Consider the following 17720-nt stretch of genomic DNA (forward strand, 5'->3'; position numbering starts at 1 on the left):
GTTATAGAATTACAGAGAACAGTTTCAATGATGCCTCTGTAGAATTGGATCAACACTTCCTGGGACAATTTAAATTTCCTTAGTTGACGCAGGAAATACAGCCTCTGGTGGACCTTTTTAATAATACTATTGATGTTGCTTGACCAGTTTAAGTTATAAGAAATTATAGAGCCCAGGAACTTAAAGGACTCTACTACTACAACCATGTTACCAAGAATGGAAAGTGGTGGCAGAACGGAAGAGTGCCTTCTGAAATCAATTACCATTTCTACTGTCTTTTGGGTATTTAGTACCAAATTATTTTCGGTGCACCACGAAACAAGATGGTAGATAGATAGATACAGATGGATACACTATAGATAGATACAGTGCGTATATATGTATGTATGCATGTATGTATGCATGTATGTATGTATATATAGATATATTACATAGATATTACATACAACACTTTAATTCATAAAATGAATACTGGTGCTTAAGCTATCACCCCTCTCACCACAATCCAGAACACTATCAGAACATTTATGGAAAATGTATTGGCGCAATCGGATTTTGAAGTTTGGAACAACTATGGTGCAGTGGTGTCAATGCAACAAAAGAAGTAGGACAAGCCTTATCAGGGTGGGAGAGGGATCATGTTTTAGATGGCAGCACCATCACAAAAAAAACCAGTGGATTATGACCTTTATGCACATTGCTGAAGCTTGCTTGCTTGCTTGCTTTATATAGCTTGCCATAAACACATGGTTCACCTCTGAAGATGAAAAATAATATCCCTCCCATGGAAAGAACAAAAATTCCTTGTACTTTCCCCCCTTCAATCTTGGCTTTGGCTCTGAGTCCATAATTGCTAGTTTGAGCACCCGGCGCACACTTTTGCAAGCAAAGCCCTGCCATGTATTGCGAAAACCACCATGAAACCAGCGTTTCCTCTAACCTGCTGCTTTGCTGCCTGACTCAGCCGTGACACCACCAGACAGGTTTAGCCACATTGTTGAGACTGCAAAGTTGGGGAGCATAACCAACAATGGCCCTTCTCTCTCAGCCAGCTCCCTGCTCCCTGCCACCATCGTCCGCCATGGTTGGCTGGCAGAGGAAATGGCCCACTGGCTGGAGAAACGCTGCCAGGCAGTGGTGGGTGTCGCCAGAGTCAAAAGTGGGCGGAGCCACAAATGCAGATGTTGCAGGTGGCTACTTTCTACACCCAATCACATGCCCCTCCATCATGGTCTCCATCCGAGAGGAGGCAACAGGCATCACCAGTATTCAAGGACACATGAAATCTGTATGCATCATCTAAAAAACAAGAAATGTTTTTTTTTCCATTCAGACTTGTTTTGTGCATATGTATATATTTCATAGAATCATAGAGTTGGAAGAGACCACAAGGGCCATCCAGTCCAACCCCCTGCCAAGCAGGAAACACCATCAAAGCATTCCTGACAGATGGCTGTCAAGCCACCGCTTCAAGACCTCCAAAGAAGGAGACTCCACCACACTCCTTGGCAGCAAATTCCACTGCCGAACAGCTCTCACTGTCAGGAAGTTCTTCCTAATGTTTAGGTGGAATCTTCTTTCTTGTAGTTTGAATCCATTGCCCCGTGTCCGCTTCTCTGGAGCAGCAGAAAACAACCTTTCACCCTCCTCTATATGACATCCTTTTATATATTTGAACATGGCTATCATAGCACCCCTTAACCTTATTTATGCAGATTTGACTAATAACTCATGTGTTATTTTTTTCCCCAACAGGGTTTCAGCCCCAGCCCTTCATGTGGGGCTGGAACGCCTGTCTGAAGATGGCTTCCCAATCTGGCCCCCGAAATAAGGCAAAAATTATCAAGTCAAGCTTTACATGGAAGACCCAGCGACTGCAGTCAAAAGGAAGATAAAACGACACCAATTTTTCCATTATCACAGCACAGGAAGCAGACATATGGTGTCTGGTAGGCCTTATCTATACAACGGTAATGTAGATATATTGCATCTTTGACAGCACAACCTAAAACTATCTTTAGTTTCTTCCCCAGAACTCAGAAACTAAATGAGCTTATGCCAGCAGACAGCTCAAGCTAGTATCTCTAGGAAAGCACACTGTTAAACAGATGGACAGGCAGAGAGAGAGCGAAGGAACAGAAACCATCAAATTACAGATGATGTCAACACGGACACACAGTAAAGAGAGAGAGTAGCAGCTCATTCACTTGAAATTTCACACATGTCTCATTCACTACCTGAAAGCTTCGGTCTCTAGGGACCACAAGACCACTGTCAAATTCAGTGCATCCACCACCAGAAGGCTATCATTGAGATGGCAAATGATTCAGCTAAAAAGATGGCGTTCTAAGCAACATCTTGCAGTCCAACCCAAACAGATGCTTACTCAGATACGAGTCCAACCAAGTCAAAACAAAAACCTCTACATTTCACTTGCTTTGTCTGTACTAAGCCATTGTAACTAATAGCAGCTTCTAAAACAGGCATAGGCAAACTCGGCCCTCCAGATGTTTTGGGACTACAACTCCCATCATCCCTAGCTAATAGAACCAGTGGTCAGAGATGATGGGAGTTGTAGTCTCAAAACATCTGGAGGGCCGAGTTTGCCTATGCCTGTTCTAAAATGTGGGACATGCACAGGGGATCTTCTTGGCTTTTGTAACCAAAGACACTCAACAAATGTAATTTTGACTCAGTTTTTTTTCCCCTCCTTGGCCCTTTCTTCCTCTGACCATTGGCTTAGATGGTCGTTTCTCGGAACACTGCTTATTGTCATTTCGCTTCTGGATCCCAGCTTCTCCTATCTCCTGGCACCTTTTCAGATTCCTCAGTCTGCCCAAGAAACCTACTCTTGTCCCAAACTGACAATTTCCCTACAGAAGCCAAAATAGCTTCTCGACATTGTGACAGCTCTGGATGCCAATGGAATATTCCACAGCACCAGTGTCAGGGGCTTCGTTGCACAATACAGGAATAAAACATAAGATATACCAAGCATTGAAAAGTATTGTCTGGACTATACACGGGAAGATTTTCCTGACAAGATCAAACATTTCCCCGGAAAATGCTGAGAAGGTTTGGCATCGTATACTGACAGTGCAATACAAACATATTTAATCTCCTTGTCCTCTACCTCCAGATTCTGGATAAAATGTAGATTTTTGTGTGACTGAAGCATCAGACAGTCCCTTTTCGTGGCATGTGATGACCACGTTGCTGGGGCTCAGCTTCCATAAATTCCCAAACAATGCAGCCTTGTTGGTTGATAGACATACCCAGAAGGGCACTACCCCACTCTCTCTGCCCTTGTCAGCAGTGAAAAATTACAGCCTCTTGCAGCACCTGTCAACTTTCATGGCATTTACCCCTCAAGAGCTGACAAGGGCAGGCGCATTTCCATGAGGTGGACAGAGTGCAAATGCAACACCCGGCCACCTCCGCCTTCGCCGTGTGATCCAGGCCTTTTGTAGCTCTAATTAAAGGAACCGGGAGTGCGTGGAAACAGCCCTTTATTTATTATAATCACAACGCTACCTCAACAAAAGGTAATAAGAAAAGGAAGGGGAGAAGAAGAAAAACATTGCTTAATCTTTTCCTTTCACAACAGCTAAGGGACGACCGAGTTCAGACCTGTTTTTGCTCATTTATTATTATTATTATTTCCAAATTCCACATTTATAACACGGCGCATTAAAAAAAAAGGCAAGCTCAGAAAGGGGGCAAGAGTTCCAGCCAATTGCACAAAATTCTGGTTCTCCGTCCTGTTGACCCAGGCCTAGTATCATAAGCCTATGCAAGAGCGCAAAAAAAAAAAGAAAGAGATTAAGCATCCACACACAGTGAACAGTGGGGCATCTCCCTGCATGAGTATTTACATCTTCCTGAGTGTTTGGGTGGAATAATGTCTGCAACTATTCATCGGGGTGGATGTGGGTGTCACTGTGCCCACCAGCACCTCCTCGGGACAGTGCAAGAAGTCTCTGTAAACATTCCCTTTAAAATCCATGGTGCGTGGCAGATTCCGTTTCCTGCTCAGTTCCTATTTGCACTGGCACACCCCTTAAAGATGTCCACATGCTGCTTCATGCCAGGACATCACAGGGTTCCCTCTCCCTTGATGTAGAGCTCGTCCATGTAAGGGAGGCGGTGTGCTGGCCTAACCAGTGATCCTCCCCAGGTGGAGGACCAGAACAATGTAAAATGTACACAGTGTGCGCAGAATGTCCACATGCCGGTTGAATATGTGGCTTGTGGAAGGAGAGCGTGGCTGATGTGCATCTGCAGTGGTACCGGTAGTAGGCTGTGCAGCCCTGTATTCCCATCACACAGCTATTGAATGCAAGGGCAGGGAGGCTATCTGAATCTCCATTTCAAGGGCTGTATACCTTGAATGGGAGAAAGAGGCTAATGTGACCAGGAGTGTTGTTTGGAGTCTCAAGGGTAACGTGAGGGACCAGCCCATCCCAAGTCTAGCTGCTTGCTAGGTCCTGGAAAGCTGCTAAGATTCTCCAAGCCAGAGAATCGGGCCTCTCCCTTATTTTGCACCAGCTCTTGTTATGCCATTGCCCTAATTCTGTCTCCAAGTAATAGTGTGACTTGTGATGTAAAGAGATTTATATTATCATCGTCATGTTAAAAGCACACCGCCACCTGTACATTCTTGTTAGGTTTTGAAATGAATTTTTGAGCAAGTTTTTTTTTTAATCCACTTTATACTTCACTGATTTGTAAGAGGCAAGTTGTACATGAATATTTATAGGTTATTTAAAAAATAAAACGACACTACTGATTCAGAAGAAGAATTGCAACCATCCATAACAGCCTTTCTCAACCTTGGGTCCCCAGATGTTGTTGTACTACAACTCCCATCATCCCTGACCACTGGTCCTGTTAGCTAGGGATCATGGGAGTTGTAGGCCAAAAACATCTGGGGACCCAAGGTTGAGAAAGGCTGCTCTATAAGATTACTGTACCTTTATTGCTCTCTCTCTCTCTGTGTTGGCCTTTCTAGATCTGAGCTTCTGAACATACTCCTTCTGTATAGATGTTTGGACTACAAGAAGACATTTTGTTCTACACAAAAAATTCATTTAGCACCAGGAAATCTGTGCCTGCAAGAGAATATCCTCAGGCTGAGCAAAGGAGCAGAGCAGAGGAGAAAATTGTGGATCATTCAGGCCTAATGTTAGAGGAATTGTCGAAGATGAGGGAGAACGTTGATATGCTTCTCCTCAACCACAAGAGTCAGCTCCCGGTTCCACTCCTTCCGTACGGACTATTTCATACCAGCAAGCTAGTTGGGAAGCAATGCTTCTTTCATCCTCTTAAACTGTAAGAGGAAAACTCCAGCTTTGAATGGGATCCAAACACAACTCTGATCAGCTACTAGTTTTACTGGTGGACCAGTATAGGAAGAGGATAGTGGGTGGAAAGCCAGGGGTGCCCTGGCAATGGAGTCGACGGCTACAGTTGCCACTCAATACTCATACATCCCCCTTAACTCTAAGCTGGCAAATGGGGCCAAACAAGACCCACCAGAGGGTTTGAATAAAGGCATTTGAAACTAAGCCAGTGTCTTGGATCTCTTGGTCACATTTGATGCAGAGAGTGGCACTTAGGCTCCTTTGGATCTAAGGGATGTCCAGAGTAAAGCCAGAGACCTCCTGGCTCAGGCTGGGTAGACAAAAGATAGGAGTGGCAGCAGCTTACTACCTGAGAAGGTTGTTTCAACCCATGGATTTTTATTAACGTCTGGATTCTCAAGAAGGAATAATGACCTGGGTTTTGGCTCAGGCTTCCTTGACGTGTCTTTTATTTGTACAGATGATTGTTGTTTACTGTAATTGGCTTTAGTGCTTTTATTTTGTTTGCAAATTGCCTTCCAGTCATTTTTATGAGCAAAGTGACTAATAATAATAATAATAAATGCAACCCACCTCCAGCCACCCAGAGTTGTTGGTTATAAAACTGCCCAGGGAACATAGGCTTCAGTGTTTGATTCCCTCATTCTGCAGCTTGTCATTTTCATGAAATATAGAGTATTGCATGCTCTTGAGGAGCAACATTTTATGTTGCCGCTGAAGAAGTGTCCAGGGAAATATGAAATATTGATGCCTAGCCAATGCTCTCTCTCTCTCTGTGTGTGTGTGTGTGTCCCCACCATCCCTTGCCCTTTACTGGAGATGATGCAAAACTGCCCTGCTAGTAAACCACCTGTGCAGAAGGGGGATTAAGGATTTTGCAAGAACTGAATCACCGCGGCTTGAAACATCCGTTGTTACCATAGTGCATGACATTACATGCCCAAACAAAGATGAGTTACAAAAGGAGCTGGCACTCAGAAGCTTGCCTCAAGTAGACGCAGGATCATGGGAAGGCCAGGTCTTCAGCACTCCCAGGATATCTGGAATCCAGTTCTTGAAAGGAGCTGCTACAGCTGCTACAAACATTGTACGTGGGCAAACCACAAGGATGATGCTGTCAGTTCACTGAGCCGACCCCTTTGCCAGTAACATACGCTGTTAAATTGCTGGTCACATCAAAAAGCGTTTAGATGATTCAGCTGTGAGGCGATCAGGCACACTCCTTCATCTAATCCCCAGAGTTCAAATCATGCGTGGTTCTGGCCTTCCGGTGGAACAACAGGTTCGATAAAGCCACAGGAGTGGTTGGATGTGTTTCCAATTCAGGGCCGCCAAGATGACTTGTGTCAGGGACTGGCCGGATGAGGAAGGTGCTTGATGCCTGCACAAGAGCCATCCAAGGAGGACATAGAAGAAGAAGACTTGGACCCTGGATTGTGGTGGTGGGACACTGGGGAGCAGTCTGGGGAAAGGACAAGCTGGGAGGTGCTAGAAAGAGGTGAGAGGCAGTGCTGTCAAGTATCCCGTTTTCCCCGGGATTCTCCCTTATTTTAAGCAGTTTCCCACTGCTCTCCCTTATTTTTTATTTCCCTTAAATTTCCCGTTTTTAATGGAAGCAGCTCCTCCCCTGCTGGCCAGGGACTGGGTGGGAAGACCTTGCCTACTTGGAAAGAAAAGCCTCAGCCCTCAAAGCAAGTGGGAGCCATTTCCCGTGATAACAGGGGGGTTTATTCCTCTCCCTGCATCAGCCCCTATCCGTTGCCACCGAGCCCCTCAGCCGGCCAATAGGGTTAGCTGGTGGGCGGAGCCTGGCTGCCTTTGAGCAGCTGCTGCTTCCTGTCCTGTTTTGATGGGATCAGACAAGAAGACGATGGGGCTCCATTGCGCGGAGCACATGGCTGCCCTCCTCTTTGCTCCGCCCCGAGCCCGCTTGGAGTTTACATTGCTGCTCTGCCCACTTTTGCTTCTGGCTCCGCCCACCACTGACATGTGACTGTCCCTAGGATAGGTGAGACTGCTGATCCCTTATTTTCAAATCCAAAACTTGACAGCTATGGTGAGAGGGGAGGGTCAGAATATAGAGGCCCTTACAGGACAGGGCTGGAGGTTGAGAGTCTGTCTCACTGTGAGCACAGACTCAGATAGAGAGGAGTCAGAGGTTGCGCCTGATACCCAGCAGCAGGGCACTCCCAGTCTTGCTGGCTCTCCTCCTCTCCTGACACTCCATTCGCGGAGAGTCCTGCCTAGCAACGGGTCAGACAAGCTCAGAGGAGGAGCCCACCCCCTAGCTGCAGTCTCCATCTGCTTGGAAGGGATCCAGAGTGAGAGGCTAGAGAGGAAAGGTGGGGCCAGAGGTCAGTTTCAGCAATGTCTCCAGCTAGATGAGCTGAGCCACAGGAACGCCGCTGTGTTGTTACTTTCTGTGAATAAAAGCTAATTGCATATCGTGTCTCAAGTTCTTTACTGCCCTGTGGATGACCTGTGCTCGTCTGACAGCTCCTTCACACTTGTGCTTGGGCTCCAGCAGGTGAAGGCTTAGTTGTGAAACCTGTAGTTGAGCAGGTGTAGAGAGGTACAGCTCTGTTGACCAAGCAAAGCCAGAGGGCCAGGTTCATAGAATATATACTGGGCCTAGCCAATCAAGAAGCTTCATACTGCTTGTCAATTGCGAGGGTTGATGTTGCATAACCCATATTCCCTGTGCTCGAAGAGGGCACTGAGACCTGAAGAGGTAGATGTCAGGATTCCATCTCACATGAACCCTGGATAATCTTCTTTGGGGGAAGAGGGGTGAGACCCCATGTAGAACCCCATGACCACTGATGATTTGGAGGAACCCACAGCAGTCCAAAGGGAGACTCAAGAGCCCCATCTAGGGCAGCCCTCCTCCAAGTGCATCCTAATCCCAACCTCAATCCCCAATTCTCCCTCTTTGTTTCCTAGGCCTCAAGACCAATGGCAAACCCAGTGGTAAGCCCAGAGTGTCCACCTGGCTACCAGAAAATTCTGTTGCCGGGCGTCTGCTCAGGAGAAAGGTGAGGAGGTACACAAGGAACAGTCATCAAGTATATAGTTTTCTCAGTCTTTTCTGGAAGATTGCTGAGTTAACAGCTCAGTTTTGAGCTCACTACTGTCTAGTGCACTCAATCTAGCACACTCATCCTATCTCCAGAACTCCTTGGCTTCCTGGTCTAGATATCAAACCAGGTGCTGGTCATGGAAAACAACCCTCTAGACAGGCTAAGAGGAAGGAAAAAGTACTTTCCTTTCCCAGAAAGACTTCTTGCTGTGTGCTACAGCTCCAAACCTAAAGAACTGGAAAGCCACCACTGTCAGGCAAGCAGTGTATTTTTTAAAAAAATTATTTATATTTTTCAGATTTATACATTTCACTGATTTTACAATCATTTTGACATTTCAAAACTTGACTTCCTTCCCCCACTTTCTGCGGTTCCTTAAATTTATTTTTAATATCTTCTGCATATCCAAATTAACTTAATTTGTTCATTTACTCATCTACTTTCAATAGATACTCTTATGAAATGGCAGGCTATCTGACCCAGAAGTCCAGGCAGGCAGTGTAAGTAGCTATAAGAAATGGAACAGGGCCAAGCCACAGTTCCAATTCCAATTGAATCCATTTTGAATCACTACCACAAAGGGAAAAGCCCACTCGTACTTGGAGATTTTCAAGCTGCAACAAGACTGGGACCAAGAATGCTCTGAGTTCAGGCAAGCTGTAAGGTTAATGATTCAGGAATGAAGGAGACAGGAGCAAAATGGACTTCCTGCCTCTCCAACCATGACCGCCCCAAGCATTTCAGGAATAGAAACAGGCCGCAGGTCTCCCTTGCTGAAAACTGTTGTGCACTAGGCTCTGATCAGAAGCTAGTTGGACTTGAGCACAACAGTAACTTGAAAGTGAGCTATGTACTAGGAAGCCTATGATTAAAATCTTATCTCAGCCAAGACTCAGAAATGGCCTTAGGGAAGCCACTAATCGTTCTCCCTGTCACCTCCGCTATTATGGAGATAATATTACTGGCCTGCCTTACAGGGCTCCTGCAGGATTACCAAGATAATATAGGTGACATGCTATGTACACTCTAAAATGCAACACAAATGCTAAGAGATACACAAGAGATACAGAAGAAGAGTTTGGATTTGATATCCCGTTTTTCACTACCCGAAGGAGTCTCAAAGCGGCTCACATTCTCCTTTCCCTTCCTCCCCCACAACAAACACTCTGTGAGGTGAGTGGGGCTGAGAGACTTCAGAGAAGTGTGACTAGCCCAAGGTCACCCAGCAGCTGCATGTGGAGGAGTGGAGACACGAACCCGGTTCCCCAGATTACGAGTTTACCACTCTTAACCACTACACCACACTGGCTCTCCTTCCCCTACCGCAGCTCAAATGAGAATCTTAGAACACCCACACAGGGGGGGAATCCAACAGTTCCAGAAGCTTTGCCATCTTAAAACTCTAAAGCAGGGTTTCCAAAACTTGGGTCTCCAGCTGTTGCTGGACTACAACTCCCATCATCCCTAGCTAGCAAGACCAGTAGTCAAGGATGATGGGAACTGTAGCCCAAAAACAGCTGGTGACCCAATTTGGGAAACCTGGGAGGTTTGGGTCGATCGCGGGTTCTTTTTCTATTGTGTGGATTGCCCCATCCTCCATTTGTGCACAACTTGCCCTTCCATAGAAAGGTCAAGAAATTAGACCCTGAACCTGAAAAAGCCTACATACATACCTCCCTAAAAAAGCTCAACAACTTTGTATATCACTGCCAGTTTTTTATTCTGTGATTAGATTGCAGTCTCTTGGGAGCTGGACGTCCCTGCTCAAGAGGAAACAGTGGGCTGACTCCTGTGTGCCATTACACACAACCACTCACGCCATTTTCCATTTCATTTATGGCTTCAACCCAGCTTTGCAAACAGCAGCACTGTGTTTTAAGTCCCGCTGATTATCAACAGGGGAAAGGCCCACGCAAACACATGCCCCTCTACAGTTCTCCACTGTAGAATTTGTTTTAAAATCATCTTGACTCTTTGATCCCCATGAGAAAGCCCAGCAATGAGTTCATCTTCTTGTCTGCATTGGCATGTTGTCAGAGATGCTGATTCCCAAAATTCCAGAGTTAGTTTGCCTTAAAATTATGCCAAGTATTAAGAGATTATTTCAAAGCGAAAAGAAAATTAAAAGCACCGAGGGAATGAACAGGTCCTGGCACAAGACTGTGCTACAAACCAGGAGGAGGAGGAGGAGGGAGGTATAACATATTGTGCTGGAAAAATCATTATGACTTGGCCTACTTACAATATTGAAAATTCCAGACATACACAATCATGAACGTCAGGTTCTGCTCACTAATTCTGAAGAAGTGCAGATATGGATGAGGCAGCGGCTGCACCAAGGCCAGGCAAGCTCAGCCTGGGACACGTGAAAAGAGTAGGAAGTGGTGGGGTGTGTGTAAAGAAGTCAGAGCAATCCAGCAAGGTTTTGACTCATGGTTAGCCACTAGTGCAGTTTTCACCACATCCCAGGTAAAAGCACCAAATGACGTTCTGCTTTCAGGTTTTATGGTAGAAAGGCGAGCCTCTCACTAAAAACTAATTATGAACTTTCCCACAATGTTCCACATTAGCTATCTTCAACCTTTTAAAGATCTAGGGCGCACTTTTAAGCCAAACATGCATTTGGGAACCCACTTCTTAATCTTTTGCCATAGATTTGCATGGTGGTAGTGTTCCTACAGTGACCTACCTTGGATCATGTTGTGAACCATTAGTCGGGTCCCGACCCACACTAGTGGGTTTCCGGCTCACTAGTGCTTTCCAATCTTTTCATGCTGGCGACACACTTTTTAGACATGCATCACTTTGCGACACAATAATTCAGATTTACTAGAAAACCGGAGCTTAAACTAACCCCTTTCCAGCCCCGGGAAGAGCACAGGGAGCATTCGCGCTGCACAATGCAGCCGACACACTAACGTGTCGCGGAGCACAGTTTGGAAAGCTCTGCACTAGTGGCTCACAGCCTGAGGTCACAACAGGGGCACCACCACCACGTAGCTGAAGGCCAGCAGTCTGCATGATCGGTAAAGGAAGAATTCACAGGGAACATCAGACCTGCTCCCAAAGGACAGCCAAGCGATTATTAATTTGTGGCTCTGCTAAGTAAGGAGAGCTCCAGTCTGCCTCCTGAAACTGGTCCATTATTCCCACCTGCAGATCTGCCTTCAACAAGAGACATCAGCAGCATATCTGCTGGTTGGGAAGGGCTCCATTTCAGGAGGCAGGCTGGAGCGCTCCTCTCCAGCAGCTGTACAAGAAAGTCCTTGTCTGCTGCTCCACATGGCATGCTGGGATGCTTGCAAGCAATTGCTGTGCTGCTCTCTGTAGCCCAACAGAAAAGGAGGATGGGAAGAGTCTGGGAGGAGGGAATACTCCAACAAAGGGCTTTGGCTCCATATGGAAACAACCAAGGTTCCCCAGATGTTCCGTTCAAACACTCTCCACACCAATGAGAAATATCATGTCATGTCTACCCCAGGCCAACCATATTTTAAGTGTTTCATTAATAATAGACATGGTAATTTTACATCTGGACTTTTAGTGAGAGCATTATAGGTCTTCCCATTTCGTGGATTCTATATCTCCCTGAAGGGCTGGAGGCAGATCCCACGACACGGCCCAAGCTAACATCCCATTGTTGGCGGGGCTTGAGAAATGCATTAGAAGAGCCTTCAAAGAGCCATATCCATTAAACTTTGCACCCCCGAGGGAAAAACTAAAAGCAAATCTGGAATAAAGTAAAGGGCATAAATTTAGCAAGAATAAGATTGCTGAACACATTTAGAGGCCTAGGGCCCAAGGAGAGTTTTGCGCAGCCTTAACCAAAGATTAGCCGGCCATAATAAGACAAATGAAAAAATCAGTTTTATTGTTCTGCCCTGCTGTTCAACCCATTAAATAATCTTATCAAGGCTATTGCCTAAGTGCTGCTGTGACATAATTAAACAGCAGGCTATCTAGTTCTACAGAAATCAATAGAGACATTAACATTAATTTCTCTCTTTTATACACTGCTTTTGTACTTGCTTAAATATGCACAGTATTGCTTCAAGTGACAAAAAAAATCTTATTCATCCAAATGTTCATTTCTAACATTTCAGTGGATAAAAATCTACAAGGTTTTTTTTAGATAGTACAGTAGTCTCAAAATATTAGTTTGTTGCATACACACGCAACAGTTTTAATTTAATTACAGGGTTTGCATGTAAAGCTGAGTAAGAAAATATGCATCTCTGGTTTTGTTTTGTTTTAAAAAAAACTGCAAGTGGATATTTCTTATTCTTATGTGGCAGATTCATATAGAGAGTCATGACCCCAATTAGTGACACTAAAGTTAACTCAGGAGGAAAGTGTTATGGCTCCGGACCAGACCCTGACCTGGTGGACTTAGCATTGGAGAGTGTGCATGTTTCTACAGCAGCCGTGTGTGTGTGTGAGAGAGAGAGAGAGAGAGAGAGAACAGGTTATTGTGCCACAAGCACAGACATGAACCATAAACTCAGGCCACCTGAGTAGTCAACTACCTATTTGTTCATCCATGTGTTCAATTTATGTCCTGTTTCATCTCAAAGCTCTCAGCAGCATGCTGTGTCTCTGTCTTTCCAACATACGCATATATACACTTAAGCAACTTGAACCACACAGGCAGAAAAAAGTATGCATGGGGTTCTATCAGGAACAGAGAAATGGCAGGCAGGGAAAGAGGCAATCATACCATTACTTCTCCTCACCCAATTCCATCCCCCTGAAGCAGATTTTTTTTTCCTTTAAAAGGGATTGGGGCACTGCTTTTTTTCTAGAAAAAAGAGCTCACCATGAACTCCTCCCTTGTTCTCTTAGAATGGCAACGGTGCCCACCTGAGAGGTGCCAGAGCTGAGCTCCGGTGACCGGCTAAAAAAGAAGCTCTGGGTTGGGGCTCTCTTAAACACATTTGCCTATAATATGTAAAAGGTAAGCTAAAGGTAAAGGACCCCCCGGAAGGTTGAGTCCAGTCAAAGGCGACTATGGAGTTGTGGCGCTCATCTCGCTTTCAGGATGAGGGAGCCGGCGTTTGTCCACAGACAGCTTTCCGGGTCATGTGGCCAGAATGACTAAACTGCTTCTGGCACAATGGGACACTGTGACAGAAGCCAGAGCACAGGGAAACACTGTTTACCTTCCCGCCACAGTGGTACCTATTTATCTACTTATCTACTGGCACTGGTGTGCTTTTGAACTGCTACCGGTAGGTTGGCAGGAGCTGGGACAGAGCAACGGGAGCTCACCCTGTCACGGGGATTCGAACCGCCGACCTTCTGTCACAGCTGTCCATGGTGTTGCAAGTTTATTCTGTGTCCAGGGCGGCTGTCCACCAGCTCCATCTGGTACGCAGGCTGAGACCCTACCTGCCCGTGGACTGTCTCGCCAGAGTGGTGCATGCTCTAGTTATCTCCCACTTGGACTACTGCAATGTGCTCTACGTGGGGCTACCTTTGAAGGTGACCCGGAAACTGCAATTAATCCAGAATGCGGCAGCTAGACTGGTGACTGGGAGTGGCTGCCGGGACCACATAACACCAGTCCCGAGAGATCGGCATTGGCTCCCAGTACGTTTCCAAACACAATTCAAAGTGTTGGTACTGACCTTTAAAGCCTTAAACGGCCTCGGTCCTGTATACCTGAAGGAGCGTCTCCACCCCCATCGTTCTGCCCGGACACTGAGGTCCAGCGCCAAGGGCCTTCTGGAGGTTCCCAGAACCAGACAGAGGGCCTTCTCGGTAGTGGCGCCTGCCCTGTGGAACGCCCTCCCATCAGATGTCAAGGAAATAAGCAGCTATCCTATTTTTAAAAGACACCTGAAGGCAGCCCTGTTTAGGGAAGTTTTTAATATTTAATGCTGTATTGTTTTTAACACTCGATTGGGAGTGGCTGGGGAAACTCAGCCACATGGGCAGGGTATAAATAATAAATTTTTATTATTATTATTCTGATTGGCAAGCCCAAGAGGCTCAGTGGTTTAGACCACAGCGCCACCTGCATTCCCTATAATATGTAGTTAGCGATTGAGGAGAGAGCCCCGACCTCTCTGAGGAGCAACCTCAGTCACTGTCCATGGCCCGGTTCTCTCTCACACCTGTGGCGCCAATGAGCCTGCCAAGAGATTACACATGTTGCAAAAGGAATAAGAGACTCCAGGCCAGAAGGTGGGGCTTGAGGCAGCCTTGTAGACTCCGTTGTCTTGGAGGTTACCTGTACAAACCACCAGAGCTGACTGAGAGCTGTCCACAGTCCTGAAGACCCCTGTGCACTGACGGCTCCATCTCCGGCTCCCTAGCCACACAGGGCCTCTGGCTACTGACCACCATCTCCTGCTGCTTCTGCATGATCTGAGTCAGCTTGAGGGGCTCTCTGCTGCTCTGCCCCACACCAGCTTGTGGCCACTGAAACTGGCCAAGGGACGGCTAGTCTCATTGTTACACGTCATACAGCTGCCACCCAATTCATGTGTTTGTAGTTCGGTTGTGTCACATACTTTAAATTGTAGATTTAGAAAAGAACAGAATGGGGGAAAAGAAAAAAACTGTACTTGCTGGTGAAAAGTTGTTGTTGTTGTTGTTTAGTCACTCCTGTCTTCCACTGCCTCCCGCAGTTTGGTCAGACTCATGTTGGTAGCTTCGAGGACACTGTCCAACCATCTCATCCTCTGTCATCCCCTTCTCCTTGTGCCCTCCATCTTTCCCAACATCAGGGTCTTTTCCAGGGAGTCTTCTCTTCTCATGAGGTGGCCAAAGTACTGGAGCCTCAACTTCAGGATCTGTCCTTCTAGTGAGCACTCAGGGCTGATTTCTTTAAGAATGGATAGGTTTGATCTTCTTGCAGTCCATGGGACTCTCAAGAGTCTCCTCCAGCACCATAATTCAAAAGCTACTAGACTACAAATTCCATCACCCCTAACCACTGGCCATGTTAGCTGGGGCTGATAGGTGTTGTAGTCCCCAAAAAATCCAGAAGGCACCATGTTGAATGACCCTTTTCTTGATAACACAGCAGAGACTTGCCATCAGGGGCAACAGTCCCTTACTGACTACAGAATGTGCTCCAAAGCTCTAAGATGCACTGTAGTCCTCTAAGACAGGAGACCCTAACAGCTGGGTTGTATGTAAGCTTTGTGACATTACAAGTTCTCCATCATGCATATCTACCCTCTGAGGAATATATGAATGTTTAATCTTTGTAATCAAGAGTGGAAACTGCAATCATTAATCGTATTGCTGGATAGCCTTTGAGTTTCCTAGACAGTGTTATGCCTATACGTTGAAGACTTGCAGAACCTTGAAAATAGATTGGCTGCGTAGCCAATTTACTCAAACCTCATAAAATGGCGATACATTTACGTCTGTTGTTTTGTCTGACATGGCTGCTAATGTGCATCATAATTAGCAAGGCAATTCCTGTGCCTTTTCCTATATTCTGTTTACTATGGAACTCCTATTCAGAGAAAGAAATTAGCATTCATGAAGAAACCAAAGTTCAACCCATTAAGAGTTATTATCTGTACTGAATGAGAAATGCTGCATTAAGACAAACAGCAAGAATCTATTCATGCCATCTTTTTTAAAAGCCTCAAAGAGTGTATCCATTAAACACGGTAAAAATAATCAGAATAAATAACAATAACAACAACAAAATAAATACATAAAAAATAAATAAGTTTGTAAGGAAGAAAATCAAGGCACCAATGAGAGACATACACCAAAACGTTTCAGATTAACAATGAATCCACCTGAAACTGTTATTTTCCTTGAACCCGGAGACAGGTTTTTCCTTACATGAAACTCAGCACTCCAATGCTTAACAGGTTTATTTGGAAGTTATGGAAATCTACAGAACTCCTAGAGGCTCTAAATCTCATTAAATAAAGAGGCCCATTTGTGTAATTTGCTGCAAACAGTTTGAAACAAAACCTGCTATAGAAACCTTCTCAGTGTGCACAATACATTAAACAGTAAGTGTTCTCATCTGAAATTAAATTCAAGGATCCAAAGTAAACCACCATCGAAAATCAGTAGGCTGTTTTGTTTGCTTGTTTCAAGCTCATTGCCATGGGATCAATGTGCCACAAACAAACCCTAAAGCAACTTCAGCCAAGCCAAAGAACCTCTCAAGAACCTCAAGGAATCTACTGAGCGCCATATTCCACGTTAGGATATCATTCCTCTAAATCATGGTGGCCGCGTACTTCCTTTAGAGGAAAACACGTGCGCTATGCATGCAATGCCACACACAAAGAATGTACACGTGACTGTTTATTGCCTCTACAAAGATAAAGAAGGAACCCAATGACAATCGCAGCTTCCTGGCAGGATTCAATCCTGGACTGAGCCTTGAAATGGCAAGCAGACAGACTGCAAACGGAGTTTTCAGTCTGTGGACCATCATCCAGTTCTGGAGAAGGAAGGGAAGTAAATGCGGGGAAGCCAAAAGCACAGTTAAAGAAGTCTGCTGGCTTACGTCAGCAAGGCTTGGCATTTCTTTATATAAACAGTACGGCCAGCCTGAGTGCCGCTCTCAGGTAAGACTCAGTGAAATGACCAAGAGTTGAAAAGCAGCAGCACTGGCTGAAACGCCACACCCATAACATGGCATATGCCACTCTATGTACATCCTTACCCGTCATGATCCTCTGGGCTTCATATGGTTCCATGTAGCCAGTGTTTTCTCCTTTGCCTGTCTTGCTGCCCTCGCTTTTGGCATCAAATGGGTCCGAGTAGTCATCGGCTATTAGGACCTAGGAGGGAAAAAGAAAAAAGAAAACTCTTAACCAGAGGAACTTCCCAATCACTGGACACATTGCCAATTTTCACAGCTCTAAAGGCTAACCTCCAGGACACTGGTACCCATTTTCTTCTAACAAACTCAGCAAAAGAAAGGCCTGCTTAAGTAAGGAAAGGTATTTTACACTGTTCTTACTCAGGATCTTCATTCGCATCCACTTATTCACACTATGACCTCGCAAGGCCCCTCGGGTCCTTGAACATCTGACATGTTTTGACCAGCTTACAGCCACGCATGAAATAAGCAAATCGGTGCTAGGTAATATATGTTCACGGCAGAAGCAATAACTCCACACACACACACCCCTTCAGTCCTATGTCGGAGAGACTGAGGCTGAGAGCAAGGGGGAAAGTAAGTGTCCCCTCTGAAATCTGCTGCTGCTGCACAACGGGATACTGGCAAGCCGTTGCAGGGAAAGTTATTGCCCCATTTTATCTGTTCTCATTGCCCACATATCAG

General features: G+C 45.6%; 1 protein-coding gene across 1 annotated transcript in view; it reads right to left on the reverse strand.

Annotated features, from left to right (window-relative positions):
• SHB (SH2 domain containing adaptor protein B) overlaps nt 1-17720 on the reverse strand; it is a 131597-nt gene that overhangs the window by 62710 nt on the left and 51167 nt on the right. The window contains 1 exon segment of the mRNA XM_033172933.1: nt 17097-17214. Coding sequence (XP_033028824.1) covers nt 17097-17214 — 118 coding nt within the window.

The sequence above is a fragment of the Lacerta agilis genome, chromosome 16 (assembly GCF_009819535.1).
Source record: "Lacerta agilis isolate rLacAgi1 chromosome 16, rLacAgi1.pri, whole genome shotgun sequence".
Lineage (NCBI taxonomy): Eukaryota > Metazoa > Chordata > Lepidosauria > Squamata > Lacertidae > Lacerta > Lacerta agilis.